This window comes from Phocoena phocoena, chromosome 10 (assembly GCF_963924675.1).
Source record: "Phocoena phocoena chromosome 10, mPhoPho1.1, whole genome shotgun sequence".
Lineage (NCBI taxonomy): Eukaryota > Metazoa > Chordata > Mammalia > Artiodactyla > Phocoenidae > Phocoena > Phocoena phocoena.
In genome coordinates, this window is record NC_089228.1 from 48,229,685 (window position 1) to 48,253,615 (window position 23,931).

The 23,931-nt window shown below is 57.1% G+C and overlaps 3 protein-coding genes across 11 annotated transcripts in view; 1 reads left to right on the forward strand and 2 right to left on the reverse strand.

Moving 5' to 3' along the window:
- Positions 1-2,273: 2,273 nt before the first annotated feature.
- MYD88 (MYD88 innate immune signal transduction adaptor) lies at positions 2,274-5,979 on the reverse strand. 8 transcript variants are annotated; one of them, XM_065886312.1, is made up of 5 exons: positions 5,610-5,979; positions 4,587-4,721; positions 4,012-4,192; positions 3,736-3,827; positions 2,274-3,470 (listed from the first exon to the last, which is right to left on the reverse strand). In XM_065886312.1, the coding sequence occupies exons 1-5, from the start codon at positions 5,935-5,937 to the stop codon at positions 3,316-3,318; spliced, it is 891 nt and encodes a 296-aa protein (XP_065742384.1). In that variant the 5' UTR covers positions 5,938-5,979; the 3' UTR covers positions 2,274-3,315. The 8 variants fall into 8 exon arrangements, with proteins under 8 accessions (XP_065742384.1, XP_065742386.1, XP_065742383.1 ...); XM_065886314.1 differs by having other exon boundaries at positions 3,139-3,470; positions 4,031-4,192; positions 5,610-5,937; XM_065886311.1 differs by having other exon boundaries at positions 3,139-3,470; positions 3,988-4,192; positions 5,610-5,937.
- Positions 5,980-7,552: 1,573 nt separating this feature from the next.
- On the forward strand, positions 7,553-18,155 carry ACAA1 (acetyl-CoA acyltransferase 1). Of its 2 annotated transcripts, XM_065885318.1 has the most exons (12): positions 7,553-7,816; positions 8,019-8,112; positions 9,091-9,148; positions 12,196-12,275; positions 12,579-12,621; positions 14,380-14,478; positions 15,381-15,461; positions 16,616-16,806; positions 16,962-17,141; positions 17,427-17,482; positions 17,591-17,736; positions 18,043-18,155. In XM_065885318.1, the coding sequence occupies exons 1-12, from the start codon at positions 7,640-7,642 to the stop codon at positions 18,116-18,118; spliced, it is 1,281 nt and encodes a 426-aa protein (XP_065741390.1). In that variant the 5' UTR covers positions 7,553-7,639; the 3' UTR covers positions 18,119-18,155. The 2 variants fall into 2 exon arrangements, with proteins under 2 accessions (XP_065741390.1, XP_065741391.1); XM_065885319.1 differs by lacking the exons at positions 14,380-14,478; positions 16,962-17,141 and having other exon boundaries at positions 7,640-7,816; positions 18,043-18,118.
- Positions 18,156-18,716: 561 nt separating this feature from the next.
- DLEC1 (DLEC1 cilia and flagella associated protein) overlaps positions 18,717-23,931 on the reverse strand; it is an 89,337-nt gene continuing 84,122 nt past the window's right edge. The window contains exons 28-37 of the mRNA XM_065885933.1: positions 22,658-22,863; positions 22,463-22,573; positions 22,219-22,344; positions 22,017-22,111; positions 21,738-21,822; positions 21,326-21,544; positions 20,182-20,343; positions 19,261-19,414; positions 18,919-19,042; positions 18,717-18,834 (exon numbers count right to left, since the gene is read on the reverse strand). Coding sequence (XP_065742005.1) covers positions 18,717-18,834; positions 18,919-19,042; positions 19,261-19,414; positions 20,182-20,343; positions 21,326-21,544; positions 21,738-21,822; positions 22,017-22,111; positions 22,219-22,344; positions 22,463-22,573; positions 22,658-22,863 — 1,400 coding nt within the window. The remainder of the gene's footprint in view (positions 18,835-18,918; positions 19,043-19,260; positions 19,415-20,181; positions 20,344-21,325; positions 21,545-21,737; positions 21,823-22,016; positions 22,112-22,218; positions 22,345-22,462; positions 22,574-22,657; positions 22,864-23,931) is intronic.

Genomic DNA, 23,931 nt, shown 5'->3' on the forward strand with positions numbered 1-23,931 from the left:
GCATTGGGAGCATGGAGTCTTAGCCACTGGACCACCAGGGAAGTCCCCCTTGCCCATTTTTTAATTGGGTTGTTTATTTTTTTGTTGCTCTCATATATTTTGTATATTGACCTCTACTGGATATATGACCCCAACATATCTTTTTATAATTGATGTGTTTGAACCAGAATACAGCAAAGTCACACTATATTCGTATATTTTATTGTCTAATCTGGAGGAAATCCCTGTCCCTGTTTCTTTCCCTTGCCCTTGACTTGTGGCAGAATCCAAGTCCATTGTCACGTAGATTTGTAATTTTGTGTTTTACCTTTGCTGCTGCCCTCCAAAATTTCCTGCTTTTGCCTTGGATAATTTCATCAGTGAATTTTCCCTTTAGGAAAAAGAATTTCTCTATCAAAAGTTCCTAGGGGACTAAAACAAAAATGAGAAGAGGAAGCTTTCTCAGTATCTGGGAACTTACCTATGGGGAGGTGGGCACTGGAGGAAGGTGAGAGGGGTGTGAGGATTAGATGGGGTTGAGCTGAGCGCTTTCAGGTCACCATCTTGACCTGAGAGAACAGGGGCTTTCCCTATGACGTGACTGGTGTTGCCCAGAGAGCCCTCTCCATGACCAGGAGCAGACCCAAAGACTGTCCCTCCAGCCATGGGGGCACAAGGCAGATCCCAGGGGCCCTGCTTGGACCACACTGAGGCTTTGTTCCCAAGGGGACACTGGAGAGGAAGGCCTGGCCTCAGGGGGACTTTCTAGGAGTCCTGAATGTACAGAGGCAAGGCTGGGAAGCCTCCAGCATCCAGGAGGCTCAGGAGCCAGGATGTGGTAACAGAGAGACCAGTGAGAGAAAAGCTGTGGTCGCTGAAAATATCTGGGCACTCTAAAAGGTCACCAGAGTTATCTCTGGGATTAGGATTATGGGCATTTTTTTCTTCATATTTTCTAATTTTTCTCAAGTGAACAGTGAAAAAGTCGTGCATTCTATTTAAAAATAGATCGATCCTTTCAGGATTAACACAGATATGCCCAAGGATGGCCATTACTGGTAACAACAGCGTTCTCCTGAGATCTGTGATCTGGAGTGGGGACTCTCCAGACTCTCCTTGGAGCCTAGGAGAGCAGCCCCTCCCGCTGGCCGGCCCAGGATCCAGGAGTGTGGCACAATCCCCAGAAGACCAAGCTTGGCAGAGGCAAGCAGAGTCCCCAGTGTCGGTAGCTGAGCTGCTGTTTACAGTTCTGCCTGCAGCCCTGGTGAGGCTTGGACCCTGGGAGGAGGAGGACCAGCCTTAAGGAAGTTCCTGGCAAACCCACTGGAACCTACCCCAGGGCCCAGTTTCATGTACCCAGGAGAGCGTTATCCCAAGTTACTGCTTCCAAACTCCTTCCAGACACAAATGAAACCTGCTACTCCCAAAGCAGAGAACTCTTTATTATAAACCTAGGATACAGAAGAGGAAATTACAGACTGAGGCATTTCTTAGCTCTCCTTGAAATTCTCACAATGAATACAAACAGGTGTGAAAGATACTTTTTTTTTTAAGTTATTTTTTTTTTGGTCTTTATTGAGTTTGTTACAATATTGCTTCTGTTTCATGTTTTGGTTTTTTGGCCCTGAGGCACGTGGGATCTTAGCTCCCCGACCAGGGATCGAACCCACACCCCCCGCACTGGAAGGCGAAGTCTCAACCACTGACTGCCAGGGAAGTCCCTGAAAGATACTTCCTTGAAAGAGTTTTAAAATACTTCCCAGTATCAAAGTGGGGATAGGTACCTAGTAGCTAAGTGCTTCATCAAGATCATGCAGAGAGGGGCCTCCAGTCCCTCTTGAGACCCTGAGGGAAAGTACTTGGTTTGCCCCAGCCCTTGCTGGAAGTGGAGCAGAGAAGGCGTACATTTGCTATTAGATTTAGGGTCCTGGGTCCTATCCTGGCACAGAGACCTGAGACCATGACATTTTCTCCTTGAAGGAGAGCTTAAGGGAAACCAACGTACAAATCCCCCAAGGAGGGGAAAACAGCTGTCACAGCTAACTTGCTCTGTGAGCTCTTTCCTCGCTCTGTGCTTCACTGAAGGCGTAAATGCTGGCATAATGAGTCCTTTCCAGAGTCTGGTTCCAATGAAGAGGGAAACAAAAAGAATACAAGATTGTCCCATCTTAGTCCAGGGTTAGGCCCCCTCTGTGGTGGGACTGTCCCACCCAGCCGTTCCTGGCAGCTGTATCCAGGGAAATGTGTGCATGAAGATGCCTGTATGTGTGTGCATGAGGGTGCCCGTGCATGTATATATGTGTCTCTGTGTGTGAGCTTGTATGTGTCCATGTGCCTACAAGCTTTGGGGCAAGAGGCTCTCGTGTGGTCACTGTTTGTAAACTAGTCCCAGCAAACAACTTTGTAAGGCAATTAAGTACAGAAGATTGGTGGGAAAGTTCTCTGTGGGTGGCCCAGGGAGGAAGGCTTCCTGCTTACACCACCATGGTGACCTAGCTCCACAACCCAAACTTGATGGAGATGCCAGAAGACGGGATCCCATCTCATGCAGGGCAGAGCTGAGAGCAGGACCACAGGCACTCAATAGGTGGAAGTGAAAAGCAGCCCCAGACGCTCAGGCCAGTCTCTTGGGGACTTATCACAGGGAAGGTGTGCAGAGGCTGGGAGGAGTCTAAGAGGCAGATGAGAGGTGGACCCTTGGGGAATCAGGCTCAATGTAGGACCTCCCTATGCTAGGCCAGGCTGCTTCCCCATTTGTCCCTGGGGCAGGAGGAAGTGGGATGTGAGGTGGGGCAACAGGGCCCCAAAGCATCCGTAAGGCACCATTGTGGAAGCAGCTGCCCCAGCAGTGCCATGGTCCCAGCAGTGGCCAGCACGTTGCCCAGGCAGCTAGCTCTCTCTCAGCCAAGATTTGTCTCCTGTCCCCAGGAGACTCAGAACAGTGCTTCACCGTTTCCCACAATCATTCGAACACAGCTACTGCCTGTTCTCCTCACCCTACTTAGTTCTCAGGTGGAGAAACTGAGGCCTAAGATGTGTGGATGGGTCAGAGTTGGCTCTTCTGGTCTTCCTCTTAGTCCCAGCTGGCTCTGGTTTTTACTGTCCTGGCTGATAACAGCAAGTGCGCGTGCCACTTGCAGCCACATGTTCTATGCAGGACATGAGATGTGATGTCCAGATATGTACAATGGCTGCAGCTGTGTCTGTGGAGTTGGCATGTCCAGGAATCAAGAGGCCAGTGGAGCACAGATTCCCCGTACAACTGCAGGTGGAGGCAGGGGTAGAAGTACATGTACAGGCAGATAGATGCACACACACCCAGGGACTCAGGGCAGTTCAGGGCAGGGACAGGGCCTTGGCGAGGCGAGTCCAGAACCAGGACTTGGTGCAGGGGTTGGTGTAGTCGCAGATAGTGATGAACCGCAGGATGCTGGGGAACTCTTTCTTCATTGACTTGTACTTGATGGGGATCAGTCGCTTCTGATGGGCACCTGCAAGCCAAAGGGTACAGAGCTGGCACCAGGCTCTCACAGTGGGGTGGGACCAATCCTCAATCCAGGGGTTAACAATACCCCTCTCCCAACTAAGCACCCCTGGTACATATTCACCCACACAAAGGGCACTCATGTGCGTGCACACTTATGTGTAGAGACCTGCCCAAGTTCCTTGATGCTCTACCCGTGGCCCTTGGTGAGGGAAGGCTGGCATCTTGAGGCCCCGCCCACTTCTCTGTGGCAAAGGCAGGGCTGAGCTTACCTGGAGAGAGGCTGAGTGCAAACTTAGTCTGGAAGTCACATTCCTTGCTTTGCAAGTAATCATCAGAGACAACCACCACCATCCGACGGCACCTAAGGGAGAGTGGGCAGGCTATAGGCACCGTGGTGACCTAGTTCAGCATACCCCCAGGGGACAGCCTTGGGAGGAGCCCACTGTGCCCAGGCTAGACAGGGTCCAACTGGGAGGATCCCAGCATTGGGATCCCTGGCAGGGCTTTGTACAACCACCCACTTGCCCCCTGGCCACCTAGCCAACCTCTTTTCAATGAGTTCACTGGCAATGGACCAGACACAGGTGCCAGGCAGGACGTCGCGGTCAGACACACACAACTTCAGCCGATGGTTTGTCTGTTCCAGCTCCCGGATCATCTCCTGTACAAACTGGATATCGCTGGGGCAGTAGCAGATGAAGGCGTCAAAACACTCAGGCATTTGCCCTGGGGGCAGAGCACAAAGGTGATGGTCAGAGCCCTACAGGAAGGCTGGGGAGGAGCCCACCCAGGTGCCCCCAGCCTAAGCGACCGTGATCTTGGACCCTACACAATCCTGCTGACACTACTCAGAGAAAGTGCCTTTCCCAGGAGCGGAAAGATGAGCACCTTCTTACCACCCCAGGCTAAACCCTAGGTTGACCATGAGATAGACACATCATTTCACGAAAATCTCATACCAAAACCAGAGGTAGGATTTTATTATTCCCATTTCTTAGGAAACTGAAGCTCAGAGAGATTAAGTGACTTGCCCAAGGTGCCACAGTCCATCTGCTTTCAACATCCATGCTTTTAACACCACAATGTCCTATGGCCCAGGGGGGCAGTACTGTGCCCTTACCCAGGGGGTCATCGCAAATGGTGATGCCCGCCGGATCTCTCGTCCGAGGAATGCTGCTGTCTACAGAGTCCACCTGTAAAGGCTTCTCAGACGCCTCCTGCTGCTGCTTCAGAATATACTTTTGGCAATCCTCCTCTGTGGGGAAGAGACAAGGTGTGGCCAGCTCCCCGCAGGTACCCCACGCCTCTACCCACGGTCAGGATCCAGCCCCTGTCCCACCTCCCTGGCTGTGTTGTCCTCCAGGGCTTCTCTAGCCCAGAGGTGCCATCCACAGTTCAACAGCTCTGAAAAGATGAGCTTCCACCTGGCTCTGGTCATCCTAAAGGGACGTCAGTGGTGTTCTGGCCATGAGGGAAGCCATCAAGGTCAGGCTTGTGTCTCTATCCCATTGCCCTCCACTCCCCCACCCCCCACCCCCCGCTCCGGGCTCCCGAGAATAGAATCCAAGGTATGCTTCTTTTAGGATCCACGGCTGATGTGAGCAGGGCATGTAAGAAGAGCTCAGGAGACCTGATGATTATGTGCAGCGAGGGCAGCAGCCCCAACCAAGTGGGCCACTGTCCCCATGCCTGTGCAGTTAATGGGTCAGCAAGTGGCAGGAAGGGGTGCATTTTCCAGGGACCTGAAGTTTCCAAAGACTGTCAGCTTTCAGTCCCTTACCTGCCTGTTGCTCTACATACTTGAAGCAGTTCCAAGCCCCCCACAGAGGACCCCTATTCTGACTCCTGTCCTATGTGAAAGCCTTTGTCTAAGCTGTTTCCTTGTGCCTTTTCCGGCCTTCGCCTTCTTTTTCTAGTCCCTATCATCCCACGTATGGAAAGAGGGAACTGGTCTTGCACGGTTCCCCCCCTGCAGGCTGCCTCCAGTGTCCCCCTTGCCACCCCAAAACCACTCCCTCCCCCCCCCCCCGCGCTCCCCGCCTCCAAGACAGGAAAGGTGGGACGGATGCTGAGGCCCTTTATGGTCAGCCCCTTCATCCCCACCCCCACCTCGGATATGAGGCCCGGAAGGGGGCGTCCTCACCGATGCTGGGTCCCAGTTCCATCAGCAAGTCGTCGCGGCCCAGCTTGCCGAGGAGCTCGAGCAGGCGGCCCACCGAAGCGCCGGGTCGTCCCTGCCAGTCGTCCAGCAGGCTGCCCGTGGGGTCGGCATGCGTCTCCAGCCGCCGGATCTCCAAGTACTCGAAGCCCATCTCCTCCGCCAGCGCGGTCCAGTCGGCCGCCACATGCGCCCGCAAGTTTAGGAAGAGCGACAGGCGGCGCCGCACTCGCACGTTGAGCGCTGCCAGGGGCAGGGAGGACATGGAAGGGGTCGGGGGCGCGGAGCCCGCGTCCGGACCTCCTTCAGCCATGGCGGGCCGTCATGCAGAGGTGCGTCGTGGGTCTGTGCTTCCTCCTTACCCTACCGCCACCCCGCCCACCCGGCCCCGCCCCGCCGGTTTCTCTTTCGAAGCGACGCCCCGCCCTACAATCTGGAGCCCCAGTAGATGTGCGGAAGAGGGGGGCGCCCCACCCTTGCCCTCGGGATGTCAGGGGACTGGGGGTGTGGGGACCGGGGACCTACCTTTTAAGGTCTACGGAGCTCCACCTATCTGTCCAGGAGGGTCTGGTGCGGCAGTGGGACGATGACCTTACTTCCGGGGTTATAGGAAAGAGGTGACTTGCTCTTTGGCATCTGGTGGACTTACATCCTTTCCATTAGGGATCTGAGGGGTTCATACGGTCCTGCCCTCGAGGATGGCGGGGAAGGGGCAAGGGGGCAGGCATCGGCTCTGCCTCCCTCCACACACACCCCCACCCTAATTCTGGTAGAGCACACAATCCTGCCCTTAGGAGTATGGGGAATCCCTGGCTGTACACCCAGAGTTGGAGGTGGAAAAGGGCATATTGCCTTCTGGAGCCAGAGGCATGCCACGGCCCTGCCCTTGAAAAGTGGGGGGCACGACCCCACCCTCCGTGTTTGAGGGTAACAGGACACCCTGGCCTTCCTCTGAGAGAAACCCAGTACTACCCTCTGGGGTCTAGGGAAAACATTGCCATTGGGAGTCAAGCGGCCACCCGACCTTGCTTTTTAGGGGGCAGGGGACATCGTCCTGACCTGGGGAGCTTTGGTTCATTCATTCATTCAGTAGGTATTTATTGATCACCTATTAAGTGTCAAGTATGTTGCAGGCATCCTGGATACAGAGTCCTTCTCTGACTTGGTGGAAACCCCAGCCTAGCCGGGGAGGTGGGCACTAATCAAATCATTCCAAATGACTGTAAAGTTGGTTTGAAAAAAAAAAAATTATGATACTCTTTCTCCAGATAGGGGGCTTGTCACATCTCCGGCACATTTGTACAATCCGTTCTCCTGCCACCCCAGAATCCCAAATTCCCTCAGTCTTCTCGAAAGACTTCCTAGGAGAGCCCAAGCGCGTCGGGGTAGGCTCTGGGGCATCTCGGAATTATTTAGGTCCCCCAGCTTGGGGGAGACAGCAGAGAAGGATAGGCAAGGGTAGGAGGAATTATAGTCGCTGGCCCCTCTTTCCCGGCAAGAAGCTGTAGGCGGCACTCCTGACGAACCTGCCTTCTGTTTGGTGGCGGGCAGAGGGCAGAGTTGTAGGGAAACGGACCCCTGGCAATGGTGAAATTTGTTTCAAGATACCAACGGGGCTCTTGGAGACCCGCCTCGGGTTTGGCAGTAGGCGGGGCTGCAAGTAGAAAGGTTTCCTGTCTGTGTTTCTAGGCGGGGCTTCAGAAAAGCCCACCTCCTGGTTGGCAGCCGCCTGAGGCTACTGTAGGCGGGGCTTTGAGTGGAAAGACCTTCTTGGGTTCAACTTTAGGAGGTTCCATTTGCGGCTAGGGGCGGGACCTCAGGCAGACTCGCCTTCTGGTTGTCTGAGGCGGGACCTTAGAGGGAAGGGCCAGTCAGACCCGCAGGGTTGTGGGCGGGGCTTAGGATAGAGGAAGCGGGTGGTCAGAGGTACGGTTCAGCGCCTGCGCGGGCGTTGGTTTGTTGGTTGCTGCTCTCTGCTGCTGGCTGGTAGGGGCTTTACCCTGCCGAGCTACGCGATGCGGAGGCTGCAGGTGGTGCTGGGTCACCTGAACCGCCAGCCCGCTTCGGGCCCGGAGCCGGCGCCGCGGGCCGCGCCGTGTTGGAGCGGCGCTCCGCGGAAGTCGGCGGAGGATGTAGTGGTGGTGCACGGGCGGCGCACGGCCATTGGCCGGTCGGGACGCGGCGGCTTCAAGGTGAGGCCCCTGGGCTCGGGCGCCGGGTGTGAGATGGCGGCCCGGGGCGGGCTGGCGTCTGGCTCCTCTGTTCGGTAACCCTCGGCGTCGGTGGTGGCTCCGCGCCCGAGTTGGACCGCTCTGTCTCTCTGGGGTGGGGCTGGGGGAGCTGGGATTTTGGGAACCTCGAGCATCGCCGCCAGCCGCGCGCTTCCCGCTGCAGGACACCACCCCCGACGAGCTTCTCTCCGCCGTCATGACCGCGGTTCTCCAGGACGTCAAGCTGAGCCCGGCCCAGCTGGGAGATATCTGCGTGGGTGAGTGCACTACCCGGGCCCTGCGCTCGGTTCTCGCCTTCCCATTACGCCGAAGCCCTCCTCAAACACCAGGCACTTTCCAGGTGTTTTCCCTGAGGGGAATGTCGATGGACTTCACGCAGCTGACTGTAATCGTCCCTTTCGGGCTATAGACTCCACCCCCCCCACCCCCGCCTCCAGGCATTTTCTGTGCCCGCTCCAAGCACATTCTGCATATTAAGTGTGATAGAAAGCAGGGATCTCAAGTGACAGACATTTCAACGCCAGGGTCTTGGCTCAGGAGTTTGAAAACACCCTAAGAGACTGGAGGCTAGGGTTCTCTACCCATCCTGACGTACTATCTATGCCAGGGTAGAACAGAGGGAGTTTGGAGCATCAAAACCCATCTAGTCCAGCCCCGCACTTACAGATGGAGAAACTGGGGCAGATGGAGAAACTGAGGCCTGGGGAATTTGCAGCAGAGCTTGGACCTGAATCCAGGACCTCTTGACCAGTCCAACCCTTTTTCCCCAACTCTGCTCCTCTAGCCTGGAAACATAACATTATATGCTAACAGTCACATCACATAAGTGTCAGCCCTAGATGGGGGATCACTGTTCCACCCCTGGAGTGCCAGCAGGGCTTGGTGGAGGACACTTAGGGGAAGGTGTGCATTTCAAAAACTTTCCTAACTGACAGAACTACTTCTTCAGACTTAAAGCTTTGCACTGCATTCTTCTTTCCATGTTAACCTTTTAAAGGCAGGCGACCTCCCCAGTGTGTGCTGATTTGGAAAAGCAGGTTGCATGGGCAAGGGAACTTGGGCCTCTCAGGGACTGGATCTAGTGTATGGCCAGGACAAGCTGCTGTATAGCTGGCTGCCCCTGCTCCAGACCTTGAAATTCCACTGTTTCTGAAGGAAGATCTGGAATGCCCCCCTCTTGGTAATCACAGCTGTACCTTAGTGCCTGGCACTGAATAAAGGTTTGTTGTCCACAGGAAATGTGCTTCAGCCTGGGGCCGGAGCATTAATGGCCCGAATTGCCCAGTTTCTGAGGTAAACTTTTCCAGTTCTTGCCCTGGGTTGGCTATTCACGCTCTTGGTTGGGCTCAGGTCCCAGAGAACTCAGCCTGTTGTGGGGAGAAGATCAGTATTGGACACCAGACCTGGACACAGCCAGGGTCCTCAGCACCCTGCTTTTCTGCATGCTGCCTTTCCCCTACTTTGAAGGGAGGGTGTGTTTCCCAGCGCTGAGCCAGGACAGACGGCCTTTGGGACTGGAGCAAAAAGTTCTTTGTGGCCTGATTTTTCTTAAGCCAAAATCAGCTTGTTGCTTGTGAACTCTGTCCCCTTGTCAAGTAAATAAGCAGGTTGGCACACTGAAGAGTGATTTTGAGCTTTTTTTTTTTTCTTTTTTTTTTTTTTTTTTTTTTGTGGTACACAGGCCTCTCACTGTTGTGGCCTCTCCCGTTGCGGAGCACAGGCTCCGGACACGCAGGCTCAGCGGCCATGGCTCACGGGCCCAGCTGCTCCGCGGCATGTGGGACCCTCCCGGACCGGGGTACGAACCCGTGTCCCCTGCATCGGCAGGCGGACTCTCAACCACTGCGCCACCAGGGAAGCCCTGATTTTGAGCTTTTTAAATGCTAGCCCATCAGCAGAGGCTTGGGGACAGTGCAGAATCTTGGGGTGAAGGGTAGCCCAGAAGGGGCCCTGGTGAATTGCCCGTTACCCCTTGTTGTCCTAAGACAGGGAGGAGGTTTAAATTATTTTCACATGTCGATTTAAGAGCCACTGAGCTGTGTACTCCCAGCTTCGTGGAGAAGAAACAACAGGAACGTGAACTAGTGAAGGAACAGGAAAACTGACAAAACCTGTGGAGACTAGGAGAGGTTCAGACTACTTAGCCTGGATTTCAAAGATTCCAGCGATTTGGCTCCAGATTTGACTTCCAGCCGAATCTACCTGCTGCTTCCTCTTTCAACCAGCCTGTCTGCCCACTGCCTTCCCTAAGCTGGTCTTTCTGTCCCCTTGCAGTACTGTCCCTACCTCCCCTCTCTGCCCTAGTTAAACTCTGTTCAAACACAGTTTCACCATTTTGACCAGACTTCTCTGAGTTCCCAAGCTTAAAACGAGGGCCCGTTCTTTTCCAGTCGCTGGCCATGTGCTCCCTTGTGGTGTGATTTGCCACCTTGCTCTGTTAGTGTAGTCTCTGCTAGCTAATTCACTTTCTGTGTGTGGTTGGGCATCCTCTAGGGCTCTGTATTGTAAGCATGTCAGCGTCCCTCCAGTGGTGCCTCATACCGAATAGGTGTTTAATGAACACTTGGTGGATTGGGTGAAGGGGTGGTTAACTAGGTAGTAGGGAGTTAGGGGACCTGGGAAGGGTTAAACAGGCTACAGGGACCTAGGAGACTATCCACCCAAGAGGGTCTCAGCAGAGCCTGGCCTGGGCAGTAGCCCAGAGGTTCCTGACGCTGGCTGCACGCCAGAATCAGCAGAATCAACAGAGTGCTTTCACCCCTGAGGTTCTGAGTCCATGGGTCTGGGGATTTCCCCAGGGCTTTGTACCCTTGGCCAGCACAGGTTACACTGGCAGAGGCAGCCTCACCAGCTTCCAGGGCTGGAACCAGTGTGAGAACCTGGGGGAACCCGTCAGAAGAAGGGATGTTAGAATACCTAGTACCCATCAGGGATTTTTGTCCAGCTGGGAACAGCCTTTCCAGAGACAATGGGAACATAAAGGCCATATGGTTACTAGTAAGGCTGAGGAGTGGGGATGGTTTCTAGCCTCATACTTGAGACATTTCTTTCTTTTTTTTTTTTTTTTAACTGAGGTATAGTTGATTTATAATGTTGTGTTAATTTCTACTGTACAGCAAAGTGATTGGGTTATACATATATATACATTGTTTTTTAATATATTTTTTTCCATTATGGATTATCACAGGGTAATGAATATAGTTCCCTGTGCTCTACAGTAGGACCTTGTTGTTTATCCATTCTATATATAGTAGTTTGCATCTTCTAATCCCAAACTCCCACTTCATCTCTCCCCTACCCAACCCCCTTGGCAAAAACAAGTCTATTCTCTGTGAGTCCATTTCTGTTTCGTAGATAAGTTCATTTGTGTCATATTTTAGATTCCACATATAAGTGATGTCATATGATATTTGTGTTTCCCTGTCTGACTTACTTTGCTCAGTGTGACAATCTCCAGGTCCATCCATGTTTCTGCAAATGGCATTATTTCGTTCTTTTTATGGCTGAGTACTATTCCGTTGTATATATGTACCACATCTTCTTCATCCATTCCTCTTTTGATGGACATTTAGGTTGCTTCCATGTCTTGGCTATTGTAAATAGTGCTGCAGCGATCGTTGGGGTTATGGTTTTCTCTGGATTTATGCCCAGGAGTGGGACTGCTGGATCATAAGGCAACACTATTTTTAGTTTTTTAAGGAACCTGCATACGGTTCTCCATAGTGGCTGTATCAATTTACATTCCCCCAACAGTGTAGGAAGGTTCCCTTTTCTCCACACCCTCTCCAGCATTTATTATTTGTAGACTTTTTGATGATGGCCGTTCTGACTGGTGTGAGGCGATACCTCATTGTAGTTTTGACTTGCATTTCTCTACGAATTAGCGACGTTGAACATCTTTTCACGTGCCTGTTGGCCATCTGTCGTACTTCAGACGTTTATTTTGCACTGGTTCTCTGTCTCGGCCACAGGCCCTCTTCTCTATTCTTCATGGGAAACAGGGATATACAGTTTTAATTTTTGAATCTTCAAAGGAAGAGAAAGAAGGACCCCTGTGGCGCAACCAGCCTTCTCTTGCGTTTGGGCTGTGCTTGGCCTTGGATGAGGAGAATCACAGGGTGGAAGGGCATGTGATTGTGGGGCACTGGGGAGCAAGCACCTGCAGAGATGGGGTTTGCCCAGTGTAGGTCAGGCCTGGAGTAGGGGCAGGGCTGCTGGGTTTGTTCCCCTGGGCTTTCTGTCCCCTGAAGGGGCAGTCATGTTGGCCAGGAGCACAGGCCTGCTTTCCCTGGGAGCCTGGCAGGGGAGAGGGGGCTGACTGTTCTCACTTTCTGTTTCAGTGACATCCCAGAGACCGTGCCTTTGTCAGCTGTCAATAGACAGTGTTCGTCAGGGCTCCAGGCGGTGGCCAGCATAGCTGGTAAGTTCTGACTGGGTGGGCACCCAGTGCCGCGGCCTGGCCTTGGTCCTGGCTCCTCGGCTTTGGGTCGTCAGAGTCACTGTCTGCTGGGCAAGCAGTAAGGATTTCTGACAGGACCGTAACCACAGAAAGCCTGGAGGAGAGCACCTCACTGCACCCCCAGCCTTTTCTGGACACTCCTGGGTCTTCTATCTCTGAGGCTGGGGCTGAGTCCCACTTAGAGACCAGGTGGGGAAGAGGCTCCCCTGTTCCCAGGACAGATGGACTCTGGGGAAGGATGTTTATGAAATGCTTTTGTTGCAGGTGGCATCAGAAATGGGTCTTATGACATTGGCATGGCTTGTGGGTAAGAATTTTTTCCTGCTGGAGCTTATTAACTGACTTGTAACAGTGAAACTAATGTTCACCTCCTGAGTTCCCAGAGGCCATGATTTTAGAATTCTCCCCTGGCCCTTGCAGGCACTTAGAAGTGGTCCCCAGCTCTGGCTGCTCGGGAACCGCTCACATCTCTCAGCACCAGAGGAAGTGGGCTTTGAAGAGCTTTCTTTCTTGGAAATCTGTCGGGCTGGAAATGTGGGCAAGCATTGTGAGGAAATACAGCACTGGGTTTCTGTCTGTGGCCCTTGTTGATTCGTGATGGCTGCTGAGAGAAAGAGCAGTTTCGCTTCCCTAGAGCCAGGGACAGCTGCCTGCTGTAGAACTAGTTTGTTCATTTCACAGGCTGGCTCTCCCCCACCCTGACCAAGGTGGAAACTTCCAGCTGCCTCCTGGGTTCTGAGGGACACGGTCAGATCTGTGGTGGTTTTGTCCCCGTCAGCTGTGACTCCGTCTTTAGCTGCAGCGTGTGGGGCCCAGGGAGGGGAAGGCTGGGGTGGGCGTCGGGCGCTGGCAGCCTCGGGGAGGCCAGCAGCCCCAGGATCCTGATGTGCGCCCTCTGCCTCTCAGTTCCTCTCCATAGCATTTCTCGATTGGAGCCCTGCTGGGCCATCTCAGAGCTGTGCCAGTTGGCACTTGCTGTACTGCCCTGTGTCTGCAGTTGTAGATAAACCCAAAGACCAAACTGCAGGGACTTCAGCCGGGCAAAGGCCACTGCCCAGGCTGCCCTCTGGTTTCTATCTTACTGGAGGAGGGACGGGGGTGTGGGTGACCTGAGGAGAAGGTTGGAGCCTTCATGTGTTTCTTAGAGGGTATCTGAGTCCCCAAGCAAATGAAAGACTGTGTTACTGGGGTATTAAGGATTTGGGGCCAGGGCATTTCCTCATGTCACAGGCTGACTGTTCCCCGTAGACTGTGATCATGATGGGTAACCCAGGATATCCTAGGTGGCAGTGGGCTCTGGAGCCAGACTACCTAAATGTGGATCCTGGCTGAGTGACCATGGACAAGTTAACTCAGCTTCTCTGAGCCTGACACTGTTCAAAGTGCTCTTATACCTGAAAAGACTTTTTTTTTTTTTTTTTGGTGGGGGCAGGGTGGCCACACTGCAGGGCGTGCGGGATCTTAGTTCCCCGACCAGGGATCGAACTTGTGCCCGCTGCGGTGGAAGCACGGTCTTAACCGCTGGACGGCCAGGGAATTCCCAGAAAAGATTTTTACAGTAGCGCTGGGCACATGAAAAGCTTGCAGTCAAGGTTATGTGTTATCCTTTGAGGGCTTGTATCCTGCCACCTCCTGGAAGCCCTTTTGACCACACTAAACAGATTGCTCGTGTTTCCCTGGGCTCCTAGCACCTCCTGGTCTATGCAGGTCGGCTTGCTCTCTGATGTGCAGCTTTTAAAACATTTGTCTCTTCTCTCTGCTGAATTTGTGGCCCCTGAGGGCAGGGCCCAGGCTTGTTAGAGGTGTTTCTCCCACGGTGGCCAACACTAGCCTGCTTTCCTTGGGACTGGCTGCAGGACCAATTGTGCTGGGAAGCGAGGCCCTGCCCAGGCATGTGGATTGCGCAGCGGTGGGGGCGAGGGTGCGGCTGGGGCTCAGCAGCCCTGCACCCCCAGCTCTGTGCTGCCGGCCAGTGCTCTGCCTTGAGCTCCCTGGCCACTTCCCAGCACTTGCCAGACGCAGAGCTCTCCGTGGGGAGTCCTGCTGATGATCACCTCCTCTTCAGGGTGGAGTCCATGTCCCTGGCAGACAGAGCGAACCCTGGAAATGTTACCTCTCGCTTGGTGGAGAAGGAGAAGGCCAGAGATTGCCTGATTCCTATGGGGTGAGTGCCCACCGTGGCTCCGTGTGCCTGTCCCCGCTCAGCTCCCTGCCTGGCCTGGAGCAGGGGTGCAGGAACTTGGATTATCTTGTGGCCTCCCGCCTTCGGCCCTGGTCTGCTCTGCAGGGACTCTGGGCATGGGACTTAGTGCTGGCCCTGACTTCCGTGTCCTGAGGCCCCCAGTCCGCTCTGTGCCTCTGGGTTTCCAAGCATGGCCCAGCCTGTCACTCCCACCCTGAGGGGCTCAGTCGCACAAGGCATGATGGCAGCTGCACCCTAAAGCCTTGGAGGCCTAGAAAGTTGAAGAGGCGGGAGGCTTTTGCTCACCGGCCATGCTGGTGAGGGCCCTTGGGCCCTGTCAGTGCAGCATCAAAGGTGCTGCATTCGCAGAGCAGCTAAGCTCTGCATCCAGAGCCACCCCCGGGGTCCGTGGGCAGGGAGTCGTGGCTCCGCTGGACGCGTGAGGGGATGTGCGGCTGCCTCCACATCCAGGGACCATCTCCGAGGGAAGCCTGTAAAGCCAGAAGCCCCGGCCAAAGGCCCCTCTGTGGTTCTGGGCTCCCAGGATGAGGGGAGGCTCCAGCTACGGGGAGCAGAAGGCTGGGTGTGGCCTTCCCAGAGCGGGACTCCTCTCCCACGTTTACGTAAAGCACTTTTCATTGAGGCACAAGAGAAGCTGGCCAAGCCAGTTAGTGCCCTACCCACGCCCTCCGGTGTGCTGGTCTCTGGTGAACAGGCGTCTTCGAGTCTGGCCAGCGTCGCTGACTCCCTGCCTGTGCTCCGCCCTGAGTCATCACTACTGTCACTGTAGCACAGACAGGCCCTCCGGTTCTCCTGCCTGCAGCCCTGGGGCCCGTCCCCAGGCTGCCTGGCTCCACGCTCACTGTTCGTTGTCTGTGTTCTAGGATAACCTCAGAGAACGTAGCCGAGCGGTTTGGCATTTCGCGGGAGAAGCAGGATACCTTTGCACTGGCTTCCCAGCAAAAGTGAGTGCTATTTGGGGTGAGATGTTTAAAGGGCTGGAGAGAGAGGTTTGGAGGCTGTCCTAAGTGATCTCAGGTGGAGCTGCCCTTAGGCTACCACTGGTTTCCAAGCCTCTACCTCCCAGAAGGGGGAGGTGGGCGAGGGCGGGGGGCCACTGTGCAGTTAGCACTGTGTCCCATTACAGTCTGTTTACCCTGAGTGTCTTTCCCTAGCTTGGCCTCGGTTTCCCCATCCATTTATTGAGAGTGTAAGGAGGGCCAGGGCTCTTCTCTAGTTGGCTGTGGTTTGGTGATTAGACATGGTAACCACAGGCTTCTCCGGATAGCCTGGAGGGTGGAGCCAGTGCTGCCGGGGACCCTGGCATCCTTGAGTCTGGGGTAGCATCGTGAGGCAGGGGCTGGGGACACTGAGGCAGTGGTTCGTAGCCACTTGGGTGCAAGTAACCATTTGAGAATTGGGTGAAAGCCGTGGCTTCCTCCCCATGGGAAATGCCTATGGGCCCTTACATTTTGCATATGATTGCAAGGATCACCCTAAAATGCCCTGTGCTTTTACACTGTTTAAATACAAAGATTCATCCAGTAGTTTGGTATATGGCATTTTATTTTATTTTGACATTTAAAAAATTTTATTTCACTAACAAGTTTGTGTTAATCGTAAGTATCACTCATGCAAATTTTGCATAGATATATTCAGGGTAGTATATGTCATTTTAATCACGTGGAAACATGGGGAATGGATGGAATTGAGCGACGGGAGGGAACAGAAAAGCTGGCAGAAAGAACCCAGCACAAATAGTCCTGGGGCTCCAGCCTCAGTTTGGCTTAGTCCCTCTTGGGTGAAGGTCTCCCAAGGGGAGACACCACTTCCAAACTTCCCCCTCCCCTCTGAGGTTGGGATAAGCCAGGATCTGAAGATCTAAGGCTGATGGCCAAGAAATCCCGGTAAAGCCCTGGGCTTCTCAGTCCCAGGGCAGGTGGGGTAGTAGGGGACCCTCTGCACTCCCCCCCGAGGTGAGTGTGACCCCGCATGTAGCAGCCTGAGCTTGCATGTCTGTCCCAGAGGGCAGGGCAGGAGGCGGAAGCCTCAGGGAGGGACCCCAGGAAGGAAGGTAACCCCATGGAAACCTGAGCCTGGCTGTCCACGGTGCTGGCAGGGCAGCCAGAGCCCAGAGCAAGGGCTGTTTCCAAGCCGAGATTGTGCCTGTGACCACCACAGTCCGTGACGACAAGGGCACTGAGAGAAGTGTCACCGTGGTCCACGATGAGGGCATCCGCCCCGACACCACCCTGGAGGGCCTGGCCAAACTGAAGCCTGCCTTCAAGAAGGGGGGCTCTACCACAGCTGGTGAGACTGGGCTGGGGGTGGGGTGAGGAGGGGGCTGCTTCCGTGCCAGGTATTCTCCTCTGGGAGCCTGGAGCCACCGGGCAGGGTGGATATGGAAGGTCTGGACCTCCTCGGAGCTGCCCCGAGGCCTCCTTAACGCTGTGGTTTGCCTCTAGGAAACTCTAGCCAGGTGAGTGACGGGGCAGCTGCCATCCTGCTGGCCAGGAGGTCCAAGGCAGAAGAGTTGGGCCTTCCCATCCTTGGGGTCCTGAGGTCCTATGCAGTGGTTGGGGTCCCGCCTGACATCATGGGCATTGGACCTGCCTATGCCATCCCTGTAGCTTTGCAAAAAGCAGGTAAGATGGCTTCTTCACACCCTAGGTTTGGATCCAGCCCCTGCCTCTCGTGCTGTTGCCAGAGGCGGGTGCCCGGGGTGGGCCTGCGGGTGCCGCAGAGTGAAGGTGGGGGCACCCCGACCCCTTCCTGACCCCACAGCTGGGACCCGCTCACCCATCTGGAACAGAGGCAGACACACCGGGCAGCCCAGCCTCCAGACCATGGATGGCGCAGGGCCCCAGGGAGTATGAGAAGCCTGCTAAGGGGCCGCTGGGTCAGCTCAGGTCTTTTCCGCTTGCCTGCAGGGTTGACGGTGGAGGACGTGGACATCTTTGAGATCAATGAGGCCTTCGCAAGTCAGGTGAGCCCCTGTTTTGCACTGTTGCCTGGGCCACCCAGTTGGAGGCAGCGGGCGGGTGGTGCGGGGGACTGGGGAGGGAGCTACAGCTGATGCTCAGCCTCCCTCCAGGTCGTCTACTGTGTGGAGAAGCTGCAACTGCCCCCTGAGAAGGTGAACCCTCTGGGGGGTGCGGTGGCCTTGGGCCACCCACTGGGCTGCACTGGGGCACGACAGGTCATCACGCTGCTCAACGAGCTGAAGCGCCGTGGGAGGCGGTAAGGCCGCTCCCCGTGGGGGTCGGGGGGGGGGCAGCTGGTGCGCCTGATGGGGGGAGGTGTACGCGCCCCCGCCCGCCCCCCACACACTCCGAGCTGAGGAGACGGGCCCCTGGCCTGCGGCAGGCATCGGCCACCGTGTGCGCGCCCCTCGGCGGGCAGGCCGGGAACCACGTTCCCCGAGGTCTGGCGTCCTGTGCCCGTGAAGGCCTCGGTTCACCCAGCTCAGCCTGGTCCGAGGAGAGCTCGGTGGTTGGGCTTCTGCCCTTTGTGCCTTCACCCAACCAGCACATTTTGCTTCCACAGGGCGTATGGGGTGGTGTCCATGTGCATCGGGACCGGCATGGGAGCCGCCGCCGTCTTCGAATACCCTGGAAACTGAAAGAGGCCCAGCCCAGTGCTCTGGCAGTAGCGCTACAGACGTGACACCTGGGGAGTCCCAGCACTGGTGGCAGTGGCAAGTCAAGGCACTTCAGCTGAGCTGGCAAATGTGAACACTGATGAGACAGTACGGGAGCGGGTGAGGTATCGGGCTGCCGCCTGTCGGGCCCCTCTAGCTGAGACAGGCAAAGTTGGCCTGGCTCACCTAGCCTGCAAGGCCACCGTGTGATTCCTGGGGGAAGGGGCCTGTGGATGCGGAGTGCAGTAAACATAGTAAACGCATTACCTTCTCTTAGTGGCTGTGGTTTTTTTCCCCAAGAGCGAGCCAGTTCTTGGTATGCTAGTCCTGCCTCTGCTGAATCTGAATAGTGACTCTTTTAACTGCTCTGGTCTCCACAGGGGTGTGGCCGACCCTTTGTATTAGCTCTGAGGACACAGGGTGCAGGGCCTGGAAGTGGGGGGCAGGTTGGCGGGGAGGTCCCTCCATCCCAGGAGCTGTTCAGAGGTCCTCCAGTAGGTGCCTTTGCCCAGTAAACCCGCTCCATAGCTCTGGGCCGTGTTTATTTCCAGTATTGGGGGTTGAGGGCAGCGGCTCAGAGCTAGTAGGGTGATGCATATCTCTCGTCATACGAGCCTCGGCCCCGGAGCCGCAGGGTGCCGGATTTCTCACCGAGCACACCTTCCACCACCAGTGTGGACTCGTACAGCTCACAGCTCCTGTGGGGAGCAGGGGCTGAGGTGAGTTGGGGGCCCTGGGCCAGGGCTCCAGAGGCAGCGCCAGCGAGGCTGGGAGGGCCGTACCTGGCGGTGAAGGAAACCTGGAGGGGGACGGAGGTGGGGGGCGCGTTGACCGGTCGTGCCTCCAGCAGCCCACTGCTTGGGGTGACCCTGAAGGCAACAGGGTCCTTGTCTGGCTCCTGCTGGCCTGCGTGAGGGGAAGGGGACATGCAGGAGCGCAGCCAGCTCCACGCTCGGCCCCCTGCCCGCATCTTGGGGGTGCGCCTCTGCTCCTGCCCACCTCTGCAGGAATTCTCAGGTGGGCCCAACCCTGGGGAGCCAGCCTGCAGGGACAGGGCACGCAGGCCCCTTCTTGGGGGTCTCGGCCCAGCTGCACGGGGGAGCAGGGAGGAGGGCATGGCACACCTGTCAACACGGCCCAGTAGCTCCGGGAGCCGCTCAGGTTCATCAGGTAGACCTCCCGGATGTGGCCCTGGTTCACGAAGCAGGTCCCGAAGTCCACCCAGCTGGTGGAGAGCTGCAGCTCAGGCACAGCCACGACGGCCCGCAGGGGCACCACCTTGCGGGGGACAGAACCTTTAACTTGGTGGGGACTGGGTGACCTTACCCACTCCCACTGGGCTCTGAGCCAGGGACACAGGGGCCCTGCCGACCCCAAGTACTGCAGCTTCTGAGGGACGTACAGGCAGCACCACAGCTGGTGGAAGGGGGCCAGCGCTGTCATCTAAAGCCAGGGGATGCTGGTGGGATTCTGGGCAGGAAAAGGGCCAGGAACGCGCCATCTGCTCCCCTCTGACTCCCTTGCCACCCCTGCCCTGGATCCAGCTCTGTGGTTTCTGCTCCCTGGTCGGGCCGCTCTACTGCCTTCCTCTCCCCTCTCATCTAGCCCTCTGCTCCCCTTGGGCTCTGGGCCATCTAACCTTTTCCCTTGGCCTCTCCAACTCAGGGCAGGAGGGGCTGTGGTGTGGAGCTGTCACAGGCCACAGAACAAGAACGAGGCCTGTGGTATTCTCACCTGGTGCTCGCAGACCCACACGAGCCCAGGAGGCGTCCCTCAGCTGCTCAGTCCCCACCCATCAGGCCATTCCCTTGGCCTGGTTTCCCTTCTCTCTCTGTTAAACAGCATGCAGGCTTCGCATGCCACCTCCTCCTCCAGGAAGCCTTCCCTGATTTTGCACCCTACAGCACCCCACCTCGCTCTGAGCTCCTAAGACAGGTAAGGATGGATGACCCTCATCTCTCCATGTGCCAGGCCTCTTCCAGGGCAGACAACTGGGGTTTGTCCTCTGACCCCACCTGAACACATGAGGCAGGCCTGGGACTCACCTGAGTGGTCTGGTTGCTGTATTCCAGAAGCAGGTTCTGAGTGAAGACCATCTTTTTCTCTCCACTCGTGCTCTGCTGAATGTCCACTCCAGACAACATCTGGTCAGCCGGGAGCTTCTGATAGGAGAGCAGCTCCAGGGAGAGGGAAAAGGACACATTCACCTGAGCAGATGTGGACAAGCCGTCACCTCAGACTGCTGGAGGTGGGCGGCAGCCTCCCCGCCCAGAGCTCCATCCTTCCCTCCTGCGGACCCTGCCTGGTGCATTCGCTCCTCACACTGTGCCCTGCTCCCTGCCCAACAGCCGTCAGTACCGGGGACAGGGCTGAGCGGCCCTCGGGAGCTGAGAGGCCGGAGGATTGGGCGGCTCCACTCGCGTGACCAGGGCTGCGGGCGGGCCCCTAGGCCCAAGTCAGGCCTGTGTCTTTGTTCTGGGGGCAGTGAGGAGCCCCTGCCGCGTTTTAAGCAGGGGACGTGCAGTCAGCTTTGCCTTCCTCAGGGGCCACCCTGGAGGCTGTGGGGAGGGGGCTGGGGGAGCATGAGTGGGTATCTGGGGGCCAGGGTGTAACTTGGGCCCAACAGGGTGGGGCTTGTACACGGGGCTCCCCAACCCAGGTCTGTGGACCCAGATCCACAGATTCATCAAAGGCAACTGTTAGGAAAACGGGTTCCCGGGCCTCGGCCCAGATCTTCTCATCTCTGGCAGCGGGGCCTGGGGAACTGTGTTTCTGGTGTGCCTTATGTTTATGGAAAGATGGTGATGAAACCCTGCGTGAGGGCACACAAGAAGGGGGGTCTGTGCCGCGTGGAGGTGCTCGCAGGACCAGGACACTGGTGGAGGGGACGAAGAGTGGGGTCTGGTGTGTCTGGGACTCACGAGTGTCCACACTGGTGGGTCTGGGCGTTCCTGCGCGTGGAGGGCCCCTATGCGGAGGGGTTTGCTGGACGTGGTGCGTGTGATGGGTGTCCGCCCCTGAGCGCACAGCGCACGGCGGGGCCAAGCGTGTGGTTCGTGTGTGGACACCACTGTCTGTGTCTACGTCCAGACCTGGAGGGTGCTGCATGCGCAAACGTGAGCGGAAGGTGAGCCCCAGCCCAGGGGAGTGTGCCCACTGTAGGCAGGGACCACAGACGCTCCCACTGACCAGCATGTTCTCCTGTGGGTAGAGTACCAGCTGCTTGCCGGCTGCTGCTGTCGCCTCCTTGCACTCCTGCTTCCAGCTGGGGCCGGGAGCCCTGTGGCTGCGGCTCACCCCATCTTGAGAAACAGAGAAGGGCCTGGAGACCAGGAGCCGGAAGTAGTGTGGGATTTCCGTGGTGTTGGTCAGCTTCAGGTGGCGGGTGGTCACCAGCTCACTCAGCACCTGGGCGGCCACAGAGGTCGGGGAGGGGACTCAATTCTGCCCTCCGGAGCCCCTGACTCGGGTGGGGGGGTGGGGGGTCCCGGGGGAGGGAACCCGGACTGTCAGGCCTGTGCCCCACAGGGGGCCGCGGGAGACGTCTGAGGACCAGGTAGCTCGGGAGGGCGGGGGGGGGCGGGGCGTGCAGGACACTCACCCCAGCACAGCGCTGCTCGGGGATGAGGTCGCTGGCCTGGTGCCAGAACACCACGCTGCCGCCGGAGTCCACCTCCACGCTCAGCCTGCCAGCGACAGGCACGGCTGGGCTTCTGGGGCCCAGCTGACCCTGGCCGGCCTTTCCCTGGGCTCACCCGCCAGCTTCTCCCTCCCGTCCCCATCCTCTTGCTCCCAGGACCCTGTCTGGTCCCCAGCAGTGCCGGGGAAGGCTGACCCCCACAGCGGGCCGCAGGGAGGCCAGGCAGCCCAGCCGACTCACTGCGCGGGCCTCACGTAGCCGTGCAGGTGCAGCCTCGCGGGTCCCACAGCCGAGCCCTGCAGGCGGCGCCTCCTCCCCGGAAGCTCCCTCTCCACCTGCCGAGCCCAAGCCCGATCACGGGCGCCCGCGCTGAGTAGGCAGCGGGCGAGCTGCCCCAGGGAGAGGCAGTGGTGGGGGCCCTCCCCAGGCCAGGAGCGCTCACCTTGTCATCCAAGCTCATGGAGCCCAGGGCGAAGCCAGTACACTCCACCTTGTGCAGGACGTCAGGGCCCAGGACCACGGGTGTGAAGGAGATGCAGATGGTGCTGCTGCCCCCTGCGGGGACCACCTGGCAGATGCACACAGCAGCCTCAGTGCCGCCTACCCCTCCCGGCCAGGGGGACACCCACCCCGAGCCCCCGACCCCCGAACCCCCGCCCAGAGCTCCCAGCCCCGCCCCAACTCACCACCTGCTTGGGGCTGATGGAGAACAGCTGGTCAGAGGGCACCCCCTCGCACCCCTGCAGGGTGACCGAGATGATTTCCTGGGAGGCGCTGGCACTGGAACCGCCCTCAGCCTGTGGTCCAGGAGTCGCTGAGGCTCACGCAGGCTCGAGGCCCACTGGCCACAGCCCGGCAGCCCTCCCGCCACCCCTGCTCACAGACTGGGCAGCTTCACGGCTGGACTTGGACACGTCAGAGGGACTTGGGGACCAGAAGGAGCTGCTGCTCTCAGGGGTCTCAGGGCACAGGAGGCCGTTCCTAGCTTGGTCCCGCAGCGGGAAGGGTGGCCCATAGGACACCAGCAGCTCCAGCAGCCGGTCCTCCCTGGCCTCTGGAGCGTAGGTCTCCCAGTCCAGGCGGATGTCTGGGGCAGACATGGGGGAGAGAGGCGAGGGATAAGGAAGGAGCAGACTCTTCCCTGGGCGCCCCCCTCCCAACTTCCGGAGGCTGCCGGGTCTCCCACAGTCAGGGTCCCCGATGTCACTTGCAGGCAATTCTTGTTTTAGGAGAGTCTACAGGCTTATGCCATTGACTCCATCAGCCCTTGCCCTCTGGATCACAAGACCAGGTTTCATGTCCAGATGCAGAAATCCGGCTCCCTGTGTGCTCTCCCCACACCCTCCTTTCCTTCTGGCCTTTTTGCTGACCACTGGGCCCTTCACTCCCCGTGTACCCTGCCTCCTCCCCTCCATCCTTTAGCGCCCGCCTGCTTTCACTTCCTTCCCCAGCCAGGCGAGTCTCTGGGGGCTGCCACTGGCAACTGTCTGGCCAGGATTCTCATCTCTCTCTCTGCCCCCATCCTTGTACCCACTGGGCAAAAGCCTAACCCTGGGGGAACGGAACCGACCATCTAGGCCTCAGTGAGCAAGTCCCCCGCATTCTAAACAATGTGCCACTCCCATAAATATGTCCCCAACCTAAACTGTGCCCCCACTCTGCCCATCACTGTTTCCTGCTCGGCCGTCCCTACCTACCTGCACCACGACACTGTCTTCCCTGGTCTCCGCTGGCACTCAGTGGGTGGTCCCACCTCACCTCCCAGAAAAAAGTCCTGCCCGGAGCCCCCCATCTGTCTGCATCTACCCCATCCCTACACCCCCTCTTCTCAGGGGCCAGATGTGTCCCATCTCCCCTCTCTCCTGGCTGCTTCCCCACAGCACTTAAACAAGCTTCCCTCTGCCAGACCTTTCCAGTACCACCTCTCCTCTCCACAGCAAGCTTGGAGGACAATCCATGAGCGCCTCCCCCCACTCCCAGCTCACCTCGGATTCATGGCTCGCCCCTGGGGAATGAACGCCTGGTGAAGACATGCCCACGCAAGGTCCCCGAACTTGTAGTCCCTAGGGTTACTACTTGGTATCTGCCTCTTTCACGCACGGAATCACTCTCACCAAGGCCACCAGTGGCTTCCATACTCTCAAGTGCAGAGGAC

Excerpts from the sequence above, each read along its gene's own strand:
- MYD88 (XM_065886311.1), bottom strand. The coding sequence starts at position 5,937 with ATGGCTGAAGGAGGTCCGGACGCGGGCTCCGCGCCCCCGACCCCTTCC. Across the intron at positions 4,193-4,586 it reads CATTTGCGATGACCCCCTGG|GGCAAATGCCTGAGTGTTTT; the intron begins GTAAGGGCACAG and ends CTCTGCCCCCAG. Across the intron at positions 3,471-3,735 it reads TGCACTCAGCCTCTCTCCAG|GTGCCCATCAGAAGCGACTG; the intron begins GTAAGCTCAGCC and ends TTTGGCTTGCAG.
- ACAA1 (XM_065885318.1), top strand. The coding sequence starts at position 7,640 with ATGCGGAGGCTGCAGGTGGTGCTGGGTCACCTGAACCGCCAGCCCGCT. Across the intron at positions 17,142-17,426 it reads TGTAGCTTTGCAAAAAGCAG|GGTTGACGGTGGAGGACGTG; the intron begins GTAAGATGGCTT and ends GCTTGCCTGCAG. Across the intron at positions 17,737-18,042 it reads CTGAAGCGCCGTGGGAGGCG|GGCGTATGGGGTGGTGTCCA; the intron begins GTAAGGCCGCTC and ends TTGCTTCCACAG.